Source organism: Dermacentor albipictus, chromosome 1 (assembly GCF_038994185.2).
Source record: "Dermacentor albipictus isolate Rhodes 1998 colony chromosome 1, USDA_Dalb.pri_finalv2, whole genome shotgun sequence".
Lineage (NCBI taxonomy): Eukaryota > Metazoa > Arthropoda > Arachnida > Ixodida > Ixodidae > Dermacentor > Dermacentor albipictus.
The window spans coordinates 223,142,193-223,160,760 of record NC_091821.1 but is presented as its reverse complement, the minus strand read 5'-3'; the positions used below and the strand labels follow the sequence as shown (position 1 = coordinate 223,160,760).

General features: G+C 46.8%; 1 protein-coding gene across 2 annotated transcripts in view; it reads right to left on the bottom strand.

Moving 5' to 3' along the window:
• LOC135912057 (B-cell receptor CD22-like) overlaps positions 1–15,147 on the bottom strand; it is a 142,509-nt gene extending 127,362 nt beyond the window's left edge. Inside the window, exon 1 of one of the 2 annotated variants that reach the window (XM_065444433.1) lies at positions 14,715–15,147. In XM_065444433.1, the coding sequence (XP_065300505.1) occupies positions 14,715–14,811 (97 nt within the window). In that variant the 5' untranslated portion in view covers positions 14,812–15,147. The remainder of the gene's footprint in view (positions 1–14,714) is intronic. The other variant, XM_065444432.2, reaches the window with a different exon arrangement.
• Positions 15,148–18,568: the final 3,421 nt, after the last annotated feature.

The window sequence follows — 18,568 nt, the reverse complement described above, 5'->3', positions numbered from 1 at the left end:
GTTAATAAATGATCCCTAGGAGCCTTGCAATATGCACCAAACTGAAATTCCTTCAATAGGACCGGTAGTAAAATTCCAATGCGGGACTCTTCTCTTAACGCAAAAGTTCGAAATTCTGGAAGGGAAGACATGCTATGGAGCTACACGCTATGGCTTTGCTTCGGAAGTTTTGGAAGTTGTGTTTGTTCGCCAAGCCATAGTCTATCATGGTGCTGCTCGCGTCCTCCTGGTCGACCTTGGAAATAGGTTCCTTTCACAAGGGGCAGACGAAGTGCTTTGACCTTCTGGCACCCCTTAATACAGCTTCTAACTACCATTCTCATACCAACCGCCTGACTTAACGCTTTCATCCCACGCACCCTGATATGAGATCCATGTAGATTAAAAAAGGCCGCAGAAATTCGGACGCAATTTTGCCATTCAAAACTTTCGCATGTAACTACCGTTCAACGCAGAAGCGGTTACTCCTCGTTTTATCCTGTTTACGGCCCATTCGCCCGATTCTTTTCTCGACATTTTTTTCTTTAATACCCATTTTAAATAATCTCCTTCTTCCTGCGAAAAAATATGTTTGACACAGAAAACAAGCCCAAGAGATTAATGTGACCGATCCCATCCCGTAGTTTCCTTTTAACCTGGTGATGAGGCGCTGCTCTGTACCACCTTCTTTACTCCTTACTTGTGTGACAAGTTCCGAGCTCGTTTTATCGGCCGGTGCACAGACCTGGAGCAAACTTCTGTCAATCACCACGTGACTGCTGTTGTTGCCCCAGCGTACCACCGTTGCTGGGTTTTCGTCCACATTTACCCCCATGCTCCACAGCTTCCCACGTGGCGTTTCCCGTAATTTTAAGCTACGGCCGGCATAGCCGCTCTCAGAGTAGACATTTAATATGCACTTCTTTATCTACTTATTAGTACCATCATATACTCAGGTGGTGGTGGTGATGATGTTGATGCAGGCGGGGTTAGCCTGGCATACATAGCCGGCAATTGTTTCGCCTGATCCTCCTTCGAGTTGAGATCAGGGGTGTGTCCCCTGGTGTCGATGAGCCCCGTGTCTCGCAGGAAGGCTATCTGCAGTCGTTGCGCTCTCTTCCTGAATGCCGCGGGCCCTCCGGGGAAAACAATGTCTTCAAAGGTCCTGTGCGCGAGACCACTTTTTTGTAGGTTGGCGACCGTCGCTTTTCTTTCTGTGTCAAACTGCGGGCATAGCCAAATGAAATGTTCGATGTCGCCAATGTCGCCACAGAAAACACAGAGTGGGGAAGCGCGAAGCCCAGTCTTGAATAACCAAGCTGGGGTGTACGCGGAGTCAGTCCTGATGCGGTATAAAAGCGTCGCTTGTTCGCGTGTAAATCCATGAGTCACACAGGATTCGTGTGGATTTTTGTGCATCTCTCTAAAGTGAAGGCGGATTGCACCCTTAGGGTTTTGAAAAGCTTTTGGGGCTTTTACTTTTGGGACACATGTCAGTGCTAGTCGTGCAAAGGCGTCAGCTTCCTCGTTTCCATCAATTCCTACGTCTGATGGAATCCACTGAAACCTTATGTTAAATCCTTTGCTCGTTAGGTCGTCAATCAGTGCCAGAGACTGCCTTGTAAATTTCTCTAGAGGTAGGCCCCGATGTAATCTCTGTAATGCTGACTTGGAATCCGTCAGCACCACAGCATATCGTGCAGAAAAGGCCCGTAGTTTCCGCAAAGCCGCGGTGATTGCGATGCTTTCTACTGTTGTAGAGGAAACTACGCGATCCAGTCGGCCAGACCATGACACATCAAGGGATGGTATGCAGAATGCCACTGCACAGCTATTTGTGCGCACACCGAACCATCTGTGTACACTTGTAGATTGCTTTGAAACACAGTGCTCAAGTGGTCCAGCACAATAAACTTTGCTTCGGCAGTTGAAATGGTGCGTTTCGTCGGTAGGTGGGGTACATTGAGGCTGCAGGTAACATCCGAAAAAGACCATGGCGGGTCAAGGCGACTTCGTTTAGGCCATTCCAATCCTAAAAATCGGAAGGTGTTCAGCGCCGCATGGAAATGTAAGCGAGTTCTTGCTCTTAGCCGCCGGAGAAGCGCCGTGCCTACGCGTGACTCGCCCAGCCTTAATAGCTGCGTCAGCAAGGCCTGAGATGCCAAGAGGTGGAGTGGAAGAGACTCTGCCTCATTAGTGACTTTCTTGTTTGAAGCCGCCGTTGGAACTCCCATCGCCAAGCGAAGTCCCTTTCTGTGCAATGCCTCCAAGCGCTCGAATTGACTTGATGACGGTGATATCAGAGGGAGCTGATACAGAATGCGGCTTGTTATAAGTGCCGCGTTCAGTTTAAGCATGGATATAGGATTGTTTTCCCAACGTACACCTGCCAATCGACGAAGTGCGTTGACTCTTTGCACTGATGCAGGCACAAGACTTTCGACCGCACCACGCTATAGTAGCTTGTTGTCGATGGTGACGCCCAGGAATCGAACATGAGTTGCACGGAGAATTGAATGCCCTCTGATATTCAGCGTCAGACGTGTTGACTTGCGTCTCACTCCAGGGAAAAGCATGAAGGCAGATATTTCTGCTGATAAAGATAGGCCAAGCGTTGATAAGTGGCGATCGATAGTGGAGATTGCGGCCTGGGCTATCCGGGCCAGACGTTTTTGTTGGTACCCCGAGATCGGAATACAGATGTCATATGCGTAGATGGACATTTTAACTGCCGCCCGACCTACGTTCAAGTTATCTGGAAGGCTGGCCATGACAACGTTAAAAAGCAAGGGAGATAGCACACTTCCTTGTGGGACGCTGAGGGAAATTCGTCGCTTGTCACTAATTATACTTCCGAGCTTAACTTGGACACATCGATCACTGAGAAATTCATGGACGAATCGAAGAGCATTTCCCGAGACGCCAATTGCTCGGAGTCCGCTGATGATGCCTGTATGAAGCACACAGTCGTATGCCTTGGCAACGTCCATAAAGATGGCGAGTGTGGAAAGGCCGTCTACGCGATGGTGCTCGATATGGCTTAGTAGATCCAAGACACTGTCCTGGGCACTCAACCATGGACGAAATCTGGTCATACATGATGGCAGTCTATTTCCTTGCTCAAGGTATCATGTTAACCTCGTACATATTAGTCTTTCCATCAACTTTGATACGCATGATGTTAGCGATACTGGCCGATATGAGGTGAGGTTTGCAGGATCCTTTCCGGGACTTGAGCCCTGGCACCACCCATGCTGTCTTCCACGCTTCTGGGATCTCTCCTGTGCTGCAGACATGATTAAATATGTCAAGAAGGGCTCGTTTTCGTTCATATGGCAGATTTGTCAGCATCTGATTGCTGATCAAATCGGGACCCGCAGCACAGCGTCTTCTTAATTTGCTAAGCGCCAAATCCAACTCACGAAAGGTGAACGGCGTATCCATGGTATGGAATGCTTCAGACAGCAGAGGGTTCGATACTCCTGCTGATCTGCCAGATGTATATACGTCTGCAAAATCTTCTGCAAGGGTTTGCAAATCGTTTCCTTGCTTTAAAGCAAGTGCTTCGAATGGCCTGTGTAGGCGAATCTTTGCGGATAGGCTATTCATTACTCCCCATATCCTTGTCATGGGAGTAAACACCGATAAACTCTCACAGAAAGCAGCCCATTGAAGTCGTCTTAACCTTTTTATGTGACGACGGATGACAGCGTTTATTCTGTTGTATTCAGTTTTCGTAGATGGATTTCCCGTTTTTCTCATTAGTTTTCGCTCCGCTCTCCCACGCGCTGCGCAGAGGTTCTTTAGTTTCAAATCAGGAGTAGGGAAATGATCTGGCAGTTTCAACATTGAAAAAAAGTGGCTGCCATTGAGGTAGCCACTCTTTTGCTCCGCAGCATATCTGCGAACAGCTCACCAGGGGATTCATCCAACGCTTCTCTGTATGTGTCCCAGCGTGTCACAGCACAGAATTGTCGCCCAGCAGTGTGAAATCCGGTGATGTTGGTGAAGATAGGAAAGTGGTCACTGCCCATCCTGTCTGGGGCCGTCGTTGACGATACGACAAGGTCTGTGGAATGGATCACGAGGTCTATGGCACTCCATGAATCTGGTGGTCTGAAGAAAGTCGGTTTGCCATCGTTCGCGATAAATAAGTCAGCAGCATCCGCGGCTGCGACAAGTTCCTTGCCTCAGGAATCTGCAGTCTTATCACCCCAAAGCGAATGATGTGCGTTAAAGTCGCCACAGATTACTCTAGGAGAGGGGCAACGAATGCAAGGGTCCTTTATAAACGCCTCCATGGAGACCTTCCTGCGCGGACTTATATACACCGACACCACACTGAGTTTTCGTTTTCCTAGGCACACTTGCACGGCGGCGACTTCCAAGAAGGTAGAACAAAGGTCTTGCACTGGTAAGGTGACGTGAGGTATTTCTCGCCTGATGTATATCATCGCACTTCCATTCCAAAATGACGGTATGCTCAGATTTCCATGTCTGATGTACCCTGGGATCGTCCTTCCATTTGGGAGACCGGCCTCCGAGAGGGCTAGAATTGGTGTAGGTATGTCTCGAACGAAAAGGCTGAGTTCAGAAAGACGATGTAGAGTACCGGCGCAGTTCCATTGCATTATTAAGGGCACTTTTGGACGACGGAATGGACCAAGTGGGCGAGAAATTGCCATTATGCTACTGAGGGTATGTGGAAGTAGAGCAGAGTATTACTGACTCAAGAACCAGCACTGCTTTCAGCATATCCTTCGTTGAACTAGCAGGCATCTTCGCGACATGGGAATATAGTGCCGTGAACAAAGCGCGTATCACATGCTGGCAGCTTTCCTGCTGGCTGTTTCCAAGTGGTACTTGAGGTCGGTTTACTGCGGCCGCATAGGTGCGTTTTTCGGACTTTTTTCGAACAGGTTTCTCAGCGGCTGTGACCATTTGCGTTGGCTCAATAACTTCGTTTATCGGTGTTAGACGCGGGAAATGAGATGCGTACTCTGTTTCCAAACCAGCTAGTTGTGGCGCTCTGGACGTCTTCTTCGTGTACGATGGTGCGCTTGCACTCTTTGGACCCAGAACAAACAACTTATTTCTTCGCTGAGCAGCTGTCCGCGCAGTACATCGACCGTAGCTGGCAGGATGATCACCGCCGCAATTTGCACACACAAAGTTGTCTTTACTTGCACACGTCTTAAAGTCATGAGGTCACCCACAGCGCTTGCACCTCTGTTCCCCACGACAGTACTTGGCGATATGTCCGAAGCGCTGACATTTATAACAGCGTGGTGGTGTCTCCACGTAGTCGACAAGCTCGTGTCTGGTGAAACCAAGGTTGATCTTCTTCGGGCGTTCAGAATTTGGAGCAAATGTGAGAGCCACCGAGTTAGTGTGCCTTGACTCCCATTCAGATGACGAGGTTTGGACCCGACGGATGATTCTTCTTGCATGGAATACTCCCTGAGGTCTCAGGTAGGTGAGCAGCTCTTCATCCGAGTACCATTTAGGGACTCCTCTAACAATGCACGTGTTTTTCATATAACTGTGTGGGACACGGGCAGATATGACAATGCCGCCGATATTCTTCGTCTCTAGAAGGACGTTGGCTTGTCCTTCTGTCTCTACATCTAAGAGTAATACTCCCTGTGCTGTGAAGTGGCTCTTCACTGGTGCTCCACCGAGAATCGTTGCAATCTCAGAATACAGGACGATAGGGTTTACTTGCCTTAAATCATCTCGTTCGGATGCTGCAGCGATTAACACTGGAATGCCCTCCGCCCTGTCTTTACGATGGCGCACAATTCGGAAGCCACCCTCGTCCATGTCTAGGTCTGAAGGGTTCGCCACGTTGTCGTCCTAGATGATAGTTGACTCGTCTTCACATTCACCAGTGTCTTGTCGCTTGCAGTCAGGCTGGCTTGTACAAACCAGCTGGCGTTTCTGACCCGGTGTCAGCCCTTGGGAGGTCATGGCGGGGTGCTCGTCGGTGCCAACTTGGTTCCTTCTAGCACCTTTTGAGGCGGTGGGTGGCGCAGCACCCGTTGGTCTCCGATACGGAAGGTACCTTTCCGAGTCGACATACGTCTTGAACCATTCTGACCAGTAATACTACCAGAAAATAACGAAAATAACGATAAATGTAGGCAGAGCTACTCAGACAGGCTAGCAGCATGGTATGGTATGGTATGGTATTCCTTGAGCGATGGCGCACACCCACTGTGGGGGATTGGCCAAGATTTGGATGAAATTAGGCTATCTTTATTAAAAAACTGTAAATGGTAAAGCTAACTGGAGGAAAAGAACAAAAATAAAATGTTTAATAATTCAAGACAACCTCTTCGTAGCAATTATAAAATCCTCCACGGTTGAGCAAATATCCCTGTGGCACTGTCCAAGAGAGGAGGCTCCTAGAGAAAGGATATTTATACTTGAAAAGCTCAAACCAAGCTGTGTAAATCTTGATTCTAGATTTTTTCTTAAAGCAAGCCGGTTCGTCGTCTTCTTCTTCCTCTCATATACTCAGTTACATCCTCTTCCTCATTTGTGTGCGCTCACATTAACATAGACTGTGCCTGAGTCTTCGCCGAGTCTCTTGGGCTGGATAAAGGTTGCTCTAACAGCTGCTTCCCAAAAAATAATTTTGTTCAGTTATTTGGTTGTTATGTGCGACAAATATCACGACATACAGTGAAGTTTTACTATTTTGCCAAAACGCGCATCCCTTTTTGACGCTATATACCAATGCGACATTTTTCAAATAGCGAAAGTGCGGAGCTGCTTGTCGTCTGCACCCGTAAACTCCGAGGCTTTCTCGTAACCACCAAAAAAATGATACGTTTGGAGAATCCCACGTCATCTTGGAAAGGAAGCCCGGTACTCCTGTAAAATATTGGCAGGACACCGGAAGCGCTCCTGGAGACAGATAGACAACGCTAAAATGCACCCTTAGAATCTTATGAAGCCTTCAGTGTGCGAGCAGGAACATACCTGCGCTGTCCACCGTGCATTTCACTTGCCTGCAGGATTTGTGAAACTGCAAAACGCACCCAGTAAGTGAGCCGTCCACAGGGTTTTTTTTTAATTAGTACCATGCATCCAATTTTTGGTGAATCCTTCAAGTGGGTACGCGCGACTCCAACAGCGAAAAAAAAAATAAATACCGGCTGAGCCCAAACATTTCTTTAAATCTACGTTAAGCAAACCTTTCTTTAACCATTTCTACGTACGAAAGGTTATGCAAAGAGGCTAATTATGTTTGCAAATGTATTTTAAGTTCTAATTTTTAGTAATGTAAACACACATTCACACTGCCTAATGGTCAGAGATGCGGATGCAGTGATGGCTTCTGAGCTAATGAAACATTTTGCGAGGCTTCACGTGAAGTAAGCAATATGATAAATGGCGCACATGCACAGAAGTGCGAAATATGGCAATGCATGCTTAACGATTAAACACCTCTGACGACCACACGGGGATCAATCTGTCACCGCCACTACGCACTCCACCGTGCAAATGCACACTTCCTGCTGAGCCTATCGGGTGAGGTGTGCTTTCTCCTGATCTTAGTGCATTTCCTCTCTGTCCCACAGTTCTAAGGGAAACTCATCGATATGTCTATTCGGCAGCACACCAAAGCCAAAACCGGAGGAACATGCACAGAAGCTAGGTCCACATGCTACACCTGAGCTACCACAATGCCATATCATTATCCCGATTATCAGGATTGCACTGCCTGCAAGATCAGCTTGCTCTACAGACCGCAATAAAACCCTATCGATGATGCACACTGTGATGTAAACATAGGGGCAACACCTTGTCCACCTTGTCCCCACATTTGATTACACATCTTCTAGGATCGGATCATATTACAGTTGGTTCGGATCATATTACATCGGCCCCATTTCGATTACACGATCATCGGGATCTGCCCTCTTTGCTAGGCAGGAAGCCAACAGTGAGGCAGGAAATCAGGAAGGAGTAGGCAAGAAAAGCTTCGCTTTAATAAAACCAAAACATATCACTGCGCCTCTATCAACTCTGTAAGCGGTCATTCACTGCCGTGCGGTGTTCGGCCTTCAACGTTTGAAAGCGCCTAGTGCAAATATCTCCGCGCTTGTACATTTCGTCGGTGGTGTAATCCTTAGAATGCTCAGCCTAAAAAGGCAAGATCGTTAATTTTATCGCAGGTAGCATACCGCTATACTATTTTACCCCACGTTGTGCCATGACTGAAACGATGCGTAACAAACGAAATAACAACCATGATCAGCCCATTTTCTAGGTACACAAGAAAACGATCACTGGTCAATCTTGCTAAGAGTGTTCAGTCGCTATCATAAGGACCTCGATATTTCAGCTATTTCGTAAAGCTGCTACCACGACTATCATGAATCATTCAAACATGCACGGAATCCAGACTTTACAGTGCGCTCACAATGAACATTAAAACTTGTACTTTGCTTCCTGGCAAACTTGAGTGGAATCGAAAAAATCTGACAAATTTGGGTACCTGTATTCATAGAAGAAACACTAATTGATGCATAAAAAAACGAGTAGCTGCGCAAGACGCTGGGCATAAAAAGAAAAACGGACGAAACGCTGTCATCTCCAGGCGCTTGGCCCGTCTCCTTCTTATGTCCTGTGTCTTGCGCTACTAGTTTTTTTTTTTTTACGCAACATGTACCAACCGGCCCACATTCCCACAATATTGCACTAATTGTTGCTACATGAAGCAGTTCCTTGCGGAGAATATTGTTATAAAGCCCAATTGGCTCGTCCCATCTTGTATCTAGACAAGTGTCCGTTGTTTTGCACTGCTTGTTGGTCGTGATACCGTTTGTTGCATTATCGGTGTAGTTTGCTTATCCGCTGTCTAACGCTTCGTAATAATCCGCCATTGTGACACAGTGGTTATGACGTTTCTCTTGCTGAGTGCTACCTCACCAGTTGGATTTCTAGGCGCAGCGGGGGCATTCTGATAGTGCCGCAATGCGGAAGACGCTCCTGTACTTAGGATTACTGAGTGCATGTTAACAACCCAGATAATGAAGGTGAATGTGCCGCAAATATACTACGGTGTCCCCATAGGTCTCAGCGCAGCTTCGCCACGTTGAACACACACTACTGTTAAAAAGAGCTCAGTCATTAGGACTATTCAGTGTTTCCCGTGGTAGTTAGTGAGTTGAAGCAATGGTAACGGCTTTTGCGCATTCTAAGTGGAAAACACTACAGCATGAAACCATTCTCGCAATAATGATGTAACAACCTATGTTTCAGCATAATTTAGCCGAATCGCTAATATAGAATCACAAGCCTTTTCCTATTAAGCGTTGAGAGATAGCCTATGAGAATATGTAATGTGCTATAGGTTACGCCAGTGTGATGCTTTTTTTTAGTTTGTAACGCGGAAGTTGTACAGAAGCGGTGTCCATGAGCGCTTCACGCGAGGACATGCACAAAACGCGTGGTACTATACTTAGGCGTCACTTCGTGCGCCGCTTGAGGTGTAGAACATTAATTCTTGCGTGCTTGTAGGATTTATGAGTAAATTTATTTCATAATACCCCCTATCTGTGAAAATTCGCTTCCAGCTGAAAGGTTTTCGGGACTTCCAAGCATCTTTTCAAAACAGTGTGTGTTTCCCTAAAACCACCTTTCCATACTTTCTAAAAGTGTTATAAAATATGCACAAATTTAGATTGTTACGGTGTTTGAAACAACCGTTGCCGTATAGGCGTTTCAGAAAATATGATTGCCTGTTTGTATTATGCAAGGATGCGGTCTATATTGATCTAAAATCAGGGGATTACACAGAGTACTTATAGTTGAGGCGAAATCATAATCGATGTGTCTGATGACCATTTACCGGTCCCACAAGGCATTACGAGTGTACCAGATCCAAATAAAGCGATTCAAGCTATGCCAGCGTTGACATAACTGGCATTAACGTTTTCATATGTTATGGAGGAGGCAAACATCCCACAAACCTCTCCTTTGCTAAAATAAATTCGCTGACAAGACCGGGCATAAAGGCAAAGAAAAGAGAAAGTGTGTCAGTGGGTTCACGAAGAGCTGACAAGATCACTTCGTACTAAGCTCCCAATCCTTGGTCAACCTTCCGTTGTGGGCACGTGCCACAAATTTCAGGCTATCAGAATTTCATCTATGTGCGCTCTGGCAATGACAGAGTATTTCGCACACGGACGGGCAACAACCTTTGGCAAACTTTTTCACTTGAAGTATTATTGACGGACTCAAATACCTTTCAGCGATCACATAACTTCCATTAAGTGTCTTGACAGGAACGTTGCGAAGAGAAATAGACAAGAAATGCTTCTACGCTGGACAAACAAACATACATACAAAAACATTCGAACGAATACAGTTTGTTCCCTGTAACTGCGAGCACTGGGAGAACACACAAAATTTACCGCGGTCTCTGAGGGGTATACACGCTTCTTTTTCAGCAGAGAAGGAATCGCCCAGCAGAAAAGCTTCAGTACTGTCGGCCAATAAACTTCATATAGAAGCTCTTTCTAAGTCCAGTTGTCATAACGCTTCCAGAACAACTCGATCTTTTGCAGCTATTGTCGTTTCCTGCTCAAATAATGTTCCAAATAATCTTCCTTCACGAGCTTCGCTAAGTATTTTCGAATGCACCGAGAAAAAAAAAAACTCAGACAAGGATGAACGTCCCTCTATGTTTATAACATATTGCCTTCATTGGGCACTGAGGGATGAGCCGATGCGGGGATCACCCGCTAACAAAGGAGTCGCAAGTAGCCACGCCTCAACTCCTCCAGCGCTGGGAGGGTCTCTAACCCCCGAGGGTGCGATGCGTGAGAGCACGTTCGCGAGCCTTACGTGTTTCCCCCGTCGGAGGACGTCGCCAGTGTCACGAGGGGAGATATAATTGCCGCCTGCGCTCTCCTCTTGACCACACCAGACTAATATCCATAGCGGAGTTCCGTGTCGTGAACTATCGCAGCGCCCGAGTCGTTAAAGGCCCCGCAGAGGCACGTGATGAATCAGCAGGTGAATCAGTCGGTGAATGCGAGTTTTGAGAGCTTAAAGCGGGCAAATGGGCATGGCAGCACGTGCGAGCGATGAGGGAAACGCAGCCCTTCAAACGAGAGATGTCATATGAGCTCGAAATTGTTTTCCGTTCGGTTATGGGCGGTGCTCTTACGGGCGGTGTTCCTCCATCCTTGCTCCATGTCGGCTTGCTCCGGGTGCAAAGTGAAAACGGCGGTGGCCTCAGTGAGTGCGCATAACTGCGCACCAGTCTTCCTCGTGAAACAGTATACGGTTTCCTCTCCAAGCGCAATGAGTGCTGATCGCGGGTGAATTCAGTCCGGATCTCTGCTTGTGTACGCCTCCTCTATTGCCACCTGAGTTTACTTTTACTACATCTAAGTGCGAAATCTTTGAAAGTTCGGTGAATTACGGTTTCAGAAAGAACACCGACGTCTACTAACATAAGGGCCTGACAACTTTTACCAAATATTTGTGCCCTGTAAACATGAACACGAACAAGCTTTCTTGCGAAGCAGCCTTTTTTCGTATTGCTACAAACGCCTAGGCGGCCAAAGATAGTGAGCTTTGCAATGTTCACATTTTATTTACGCTCGAGTTTTACGTCTAACGCATTGCAGCTAACTTGTACCCTTTATATTTTGTTCTTACTTGAATTCGTTATATTAATTTTCATTGCTTTTTGTCATGGCAAATCATCTTTAAGTATATTTTTATTGAATTAATTGATGCGCCAATTTGAATGTTAACCAAGCGCATCTACATAGGTTTTGTTCCCGCTGTTGAGTCATTGCTATGCCGTTGATGGGCACGTCAATGGTAAGCCTTGTTGAAGCAACGCGCGTATGGTCGAGTATATAGTAAGTAGAATTTCTACCATACTATTTCCTGACATAAAGTACAGACAAAAGAAATAAACGAAACCACTTCTTCTCAGTGTTATGTTTGAAATGCATTACTTACTCAATTAATTATTAGTTAGATTTTTCCAATAAATCAGTGGGGATTCAAACACACGTAATCCCTGTACGCTTGATTCGTTAGGATCTGTCGCCTCGTCGACGTTCCTAAATAGTCTAGCAAGCGGAAGAGGCCCTTGTTCAACTCTACTCTCAGTGAGTGCTTATTTAATCACGCTAAAAAAAGACAAGAAAAAGAAAAAAAAACAGAACATGTGCTACTCTTACGTTTAGCGTCATAGTGTTATGCTATTTTGCAACTTTATGATTAAATCATCTATATGTACACGCCCTGACAATTTAACTAATTGCGGACACGGAATTTCGCAATGCCTAAAACCGGCTAGAGTTCTCTGCCTGTGCAAACACTTAACTAAAGATATTTTCAAAGCGAAGGGCCTAATGCTATAAATGGTGCTGCGGCCGAGGTTTTAAAACAAAGAAGTGTTCGAGCAGACCAATTGGTTCTTAGACCGATGACAAAACGTGAAGGGTTGATACGCGGGACGCACAAGAAGCGCAGGAAGTGTTTCTTTCTTGTGTGTCCTGCAACTCGATTGCTTCCGTCCTGTCGCTAATGTTGCGTCACAGCGCATTGTTGCCCCATGACCCATTAGCGACCGATCACGCCCGCGGAGCAAGAAGAAATTCCCAGGAAACCTGTCTACGCGAAGGTGTATGAAATGGCGCTTGTGGTGAAAGAATTCGATTAATACACATAAGGAGGCATTAAGTTGGCTGAAGATGTTGACAACAGCTGGAAAACTGGACGGTCAGATTGATATACGTACATAAACCAGCACTGATGCAGGTTTTCCTGCATACCGGGTCCTGTCTTCGCTCTGTCGCTCACATCTTCGAACAATCTACTAGCTGGCTTAATTACACAGTTTTTTGACGGTCATGAATCTGATTCCAAGGAATCGATAATCCCCAGAGATGGCGATAACTGTGAAAAGTGCACGCGTATTGGAATTTGAAATAAAGAGCTGGAAAAAATTAACTTTGATGTGCAGATACCCAATGGCACAGGCAGGATTATCGTCAGTACCCCGAACCAGTCACATTATGGTAAACGTAAAGTTCTTTCCTCTGTTATCAGTTTTATGTAACGCGTGTCATTACTGAACGTACTCTCAGGGAATGCGCTGACTCGTCGAACAATATGACCGCTATTGCTTGCGGCTTCAATTAGAGTATTTTGTTCATTTACGGAAAGACAACTAGAAAGGAAATTTGTTCCCCATCTTGTCTATTAGGGCAATCTATACCGCGATATGAATAATTAACATAGGCATAAACAAAAAAAATACGCAGCTATGGTATCGGCTCCAATGAACCGCGCCCTTAAATAAAACAACTTTGACTATTCTACGATCTCTGCTGCTCCGAAAAGGCAAAATATTTCGTGTGCGAAATAGGTACAACAGTAAAAAATAACTGAAAAGGTGATTACACAAACGCTAGAGCAAAGAAAATTTTGGGATTTTATGCTGTGCAACTGGACTAAATTTCTACACTCACACTACGCACGGATTTTGCTTCATTGAAACAGGTAAAAAGCACAAAAAAAGAAGTTAGATTTCAAATAAAGTATACATATATCATAGCTAATACAGTGATTACACAGTGTTCATTCACGTAGCATATATATGTGCCACGAACGTGGTTAAGATTTTCTTCAATTCTCCGCAAGGCAGCATACACTATTCTAATATCAAAGACAACTTCGCTTTTCCCCTCGTCGGGCCCATTCAGGTTGAAGAGCACCTTACCTATGATTATTTCCGGGCAGAAACACCCAGCGTAGGTCCCTAAAGAAGATTCTGACTTCGGACTAGACGTCTGATGCCTGTTCCGATTCCTTCATGCTTGTGTCACTTGCGCTGCAGTCTTTTCTTCTTCTTGTCAATTATGGCTACTTCGCCTCCAGTATGAATTTAGAGAGGCTGAAGCTGAGAAGCTGAACTCTATACGTTCTCTTTGACATTTAATTATGCGGCACTTCTGTCCTATCATACTTCGGTCCTACTCCACTTCTGAGGTTGTAATAAAATGAATACATTTAGACAACCGTTAGACAGCCGTTAGGTTTCGCAAAAATGACGTCTTTATGCACTTTTAATTGTTCTTTGATTTACCTCCTGGCCATTAGTTGTCTTGAGCAGCGATCCCCTACTGGTGTCATAAGTGAAAAAAAAAGAGGGGTGAGGAAGGCACCAAATTTACAAATACTGATCAGCGTAATAACCTATTAAGAATGCAGTCGAAGTGTACTGCACCAAAATATGGCTTCATATGCCCCAATTAAGGCCACAAAGACTTACAGGTGCCTGAAGCGTCCTGTGAGTCTTCGTTTTCAGTTTCGGGGAACAACGCCTTGCGGTGGAATTATCAGAATCGCTCGTAGCAAGCACCGATAAGCGAAGTGATGCGTCTCAATTCGGCAAAACTTAGTGAATCAGCGTCGGCGTTAGTTAACAGCGGGCGGCGCGCATCGCAAGTCACCAGACAGCTCCTGGTTTCCGGCCTTGTGTTATGGATGGAGAATCAGCGTGGCTGGCAGCGTTCCTTCGTTCCATAAAATGAGGTGCGAAGCTTACGTTTAGCTTCCTCTAGATTACAGGCACGTGAGCTTCGCCAGCGGCTCTTTCGAGCCTTCTTTAACCAGCCAGTGCGATTCGTCGCAAGTCCTCGGACCCGCTAACTCATGCCTCGGTGCCGACCGCGCGGCGCACTTACCGGGCGTGCCGTAGTTCCTCCAGGCGGCTGCTGGGCTACCGGTGAGCGCCAGGAGGGTGGCCAACGCGTAGCACGTGCCCATGGACCTGCGGTCCATCGCGTCCAACAGGTTCGGGGCGAAGGACTTAGCCGGAACACGCCGGCGCGACCGAACGACACTAATCGATGCCGGTGGGAAAGTTGCGTCGCCGCTCCTCAGACGCGGCCCGGACTCGCAGTAAACTCGGCGCGCCACTTTGGGCAGCCAGAGTTTGAGCTCCTCCGAACCAGTGCGGGCGCAGGCGCGGACGCTGGTGCGCGCGCCGCCGGAGTTGCGGGGCGAAGGGGCGCTCGGCTCTCGCCCACTGCAGCGCGGGCGCGCGCGCGCATTCACTCCCTTTCTCTCTCGCCGAAGAATGGCAGCGCTGTTGCGCGCGTGCAAACACAGCGTTCCCCCTCCGGTCCGCTCGGTGCGGCCAACCGAGAGGCGGCGCGTCGCGGACGAACCGGCTGTGTCAGCGAGCGTCGCGCTCAAAGTCAAACGGCGGCTCGCGCGGTACTTCTCTCTTCACCGTTCGCACTTAGAACATCAGCAAGAGGAACGCTAGAAACGAAACAGAGCGAGTGAAATACAAAATGGCCGTGGTAAGCAATTCGCAAATCGCTGTCTCTTTTACTGCCTTTCGTTTACGCCCAGCAGGCGCTCTCTTCCACTCAGAGGTATAAGAGGACGCAAAATTCGAGCAGTGGTCGCGTTTCATTCAATCTCGTTCAGAAAGGCTACGAAGTTGGGGATTACTGGGCATTTGGCTAAGTAATGAATGAAGCCCGCGATAAAGCCTTTGATGGCTCGAAGAAGGGGAGGGCATGAAGGGGGACGAAGGTGGAATAGTTAAAATCGCAAGCGCACCAATATTTCGGTACACGCGAGGAAATCAACGTATTTACTCCGTGAAACCTCACTATGCAGCGATACTGTGTGACAAAATATGAAGCGATGTCATAACATTGCGAGCTTTTGTTCGACTATTGCATGGTTTATTGCCTAGTTACCTGTCTTGAACAGTACAACAGCTTTACGTGCATTGCGTTTCAGCTGAGATCGGGTTTTCTATCAAGTGCATTAGCCGGCCTTCGTTAATCTTTGCCAGCATTCGTTAGTTAGATAGTCCGAGTATTGTGTGGTAAGACTTGCGGATACGTGGGTTCCCGGGCTTAGTCTGGGTACGGAGGTCGAGAAATCAGGAACCTTAGGGTATGAGGTCGAGATGATTTGCAACAGCCGGGATCCAGTACTTCTGCCTAGCTTAAGCCACGCACTACAAGCCACGCCACTACAACTTGAACATCCCAGCACACGTCCATTGGTGGTAGTTGCACTAGCCGGCACCGTAAGGCACCCTAACACTTTGCCACCCTCGGCGGGCCCCAGTTAGTCGATAACCTCTGGATAATCCGGTATCTGCCAAGGAATCTGTGGGGATTGAAAAATGAAATGCCGGTCCTCCAAGACCACGACCATCGTGATAGCAGCGGTCGAACTAGATGCTGCAGGTAGAAGTCAGGGGCGGAGCAGGCCGAGAAAGCAAAAGGGCCACGAGGAGCAGTCCCCTAAAAAGAGGAACGTAAGTTCGCTTTCTGCGTGATTTTTTTTTTTCGCCTTGGGAACTTCAAATAAAGATGCAGTCCATTTGCATGCATAGCGTTATATAGAAACCAACCAATAAGAAACGAACAAATAACCGGTCTATCAGGCGTATAATATACCTTTAGGTCTGCGATATCTGTTGAAATTGTCTTTATCTCTCTCGTATTACTGCAGTCTGTAAGATAGAGGGGATAGTTTCTCAGTCAGGATATATGGTCCATTGAACTTATGGTTGAGAAGTCGCGGGTATGAAGCCCTGCTAACTAATCTGCCGCCACTCTCAGACTGCACTTCGCATCCTCTGATACAGAGGATATGAGTTCGCTTGGCTATCCCTTGTCAGATCGAGGTATCGCTCTCTGACACACGCGATAGGTCCTGCTGTTATTTTTGAGTAACTACCTCATTCACAGCTCTGTGACTGTCTGCCGCAACATGTCATAAATATTGCTGCCAAAGCTACATCCAGCCAGTGCATAGTGATAGAAGTGCCGGGCATGTTACCCGATCCTGCATAGTATGACGACACGAAATGTCGAAGTGCTTACTTCAACGTCATCATCTGCCGGGGTAAGTACTGCAGTAACATAGGGCCCTCAGCAAGCACTTAGGAATAAGCTCACAGCCACTTCCGGTGTGGGCGGCGTTAGGTTCACCAAGCAGTCCTTCGATGCGTTCGACTGTTCCCCACCAAAAGTCAGCGTCTGCAGCTGCGACCAAAGTTATCTGGTCCGCTGGAGCCCCTGGCAACAATGCCCGTAAGAACGCGTGAGCTACTTTGTTGTGCGAAACACTCCTATTGAATTACGAACCATGGGCAGAGAGTGCGCAGCCGTATGCATTAGATGACTAGCTGGGCTTTGCAGGCGTTGCAGTCGCGTTAATGTCATATGATTGCTCCGGAGGTGAATGAGCGGCCATCAAGATATTTCAAAGTTTTTCAGCATGGTAGACAATCGCATCAAGACATTTCAAACTTTTTCAGCATGCTTGACAATCGCAAAACACTCTCGCTCTATTATAAAGCCATTCCGCTTCGCAGCGCTGAGCGCACGACTTGCGAAAGCAACGCGATCAACCGTGGCTTCTAAACACTGCAACGGATCTGTGCCTTGACCGTAGTGACTTCCATATGTCTGTAGTACGAACAGTCTGTTAAAGTTTAGGAGCTATAAAGCAGATAATTACCCTCGATAACGCCCCCATGGTTTGCTGCACATCATTTTCCCAGTGTCGATTGCGAGTCTTTCCGTAACAACTGATCGATGATCGCAAGCGCGCATGGTTGAGTAAACGCACGATGGACAGCTACGACGCCCAGAAAACGTTGCGCCGAGAGGCTGTACTTTGATTTATGGGGTTTGACATCCAAAAGCAGCGCACGTACTCATGAATTAGGGACATTCCGTACAGTTTCCTTCTTTTCGCCACTGCAAGCGTATCGACCTTAAAAAAATCGAAATTCGTGCCATGACGTACGCCATGACGCACAACTAAAGAAAACAATAAAAAGAAGCACATCTTGCTTCTGTCGCTTCACCTCGGTACATAGAAACGAGTGCGCTTATGTATCGAGGTTGTCTGGAAGACGGCCAGCTACTTGCTGTACTAGCAGTCATTCGACAATTTTGCGAGACACCTGGCCAGACGGCTCGTCGGCATTCCGGACAGATGTCTGGCCGAGATAACGGTTCCAGCGAAACTTGCGTTGAATACGTTTTTCTTGAGGGTATTCTTTTTCCTTTTATTTGTGTGCCACGGTGGCCACGGGCTTGCGTATAATTCAGGCTTCTGTTTCATGGGTTTCCCACGGAACCGGCATGATCCGTTATTTAGGAGGAGGCTATTGCTTCGGTCTATCTCCGATGCCGGCTACTCAAATACATGTAAAACAAAGATTGCTTTTATGAGAAAACCACCCAACCGATTTGAAATTAATTTGTGCATTTAAGAGGGAAAAATAAATTACACTGACTTTAGCACTTGTGATTTTGATTTATACCATGGAATTTTTCACAAGAATTGTAGGAAATTGGTAAATTAAAAAAAAGTAAGAAAAGAAGCTTGAAGTTTATGAATCCGCAACTCAGCTTGAAAAACAAATACGCATTTCTATAAACTGCATCCACTGGAGCATCTTTTAAAACCGAACACATTTTACGCATGGATTCATAACTTACGGGAATCTGTTACAATGTTTGGAAGGGTTTTGCAAATGCGACATTCA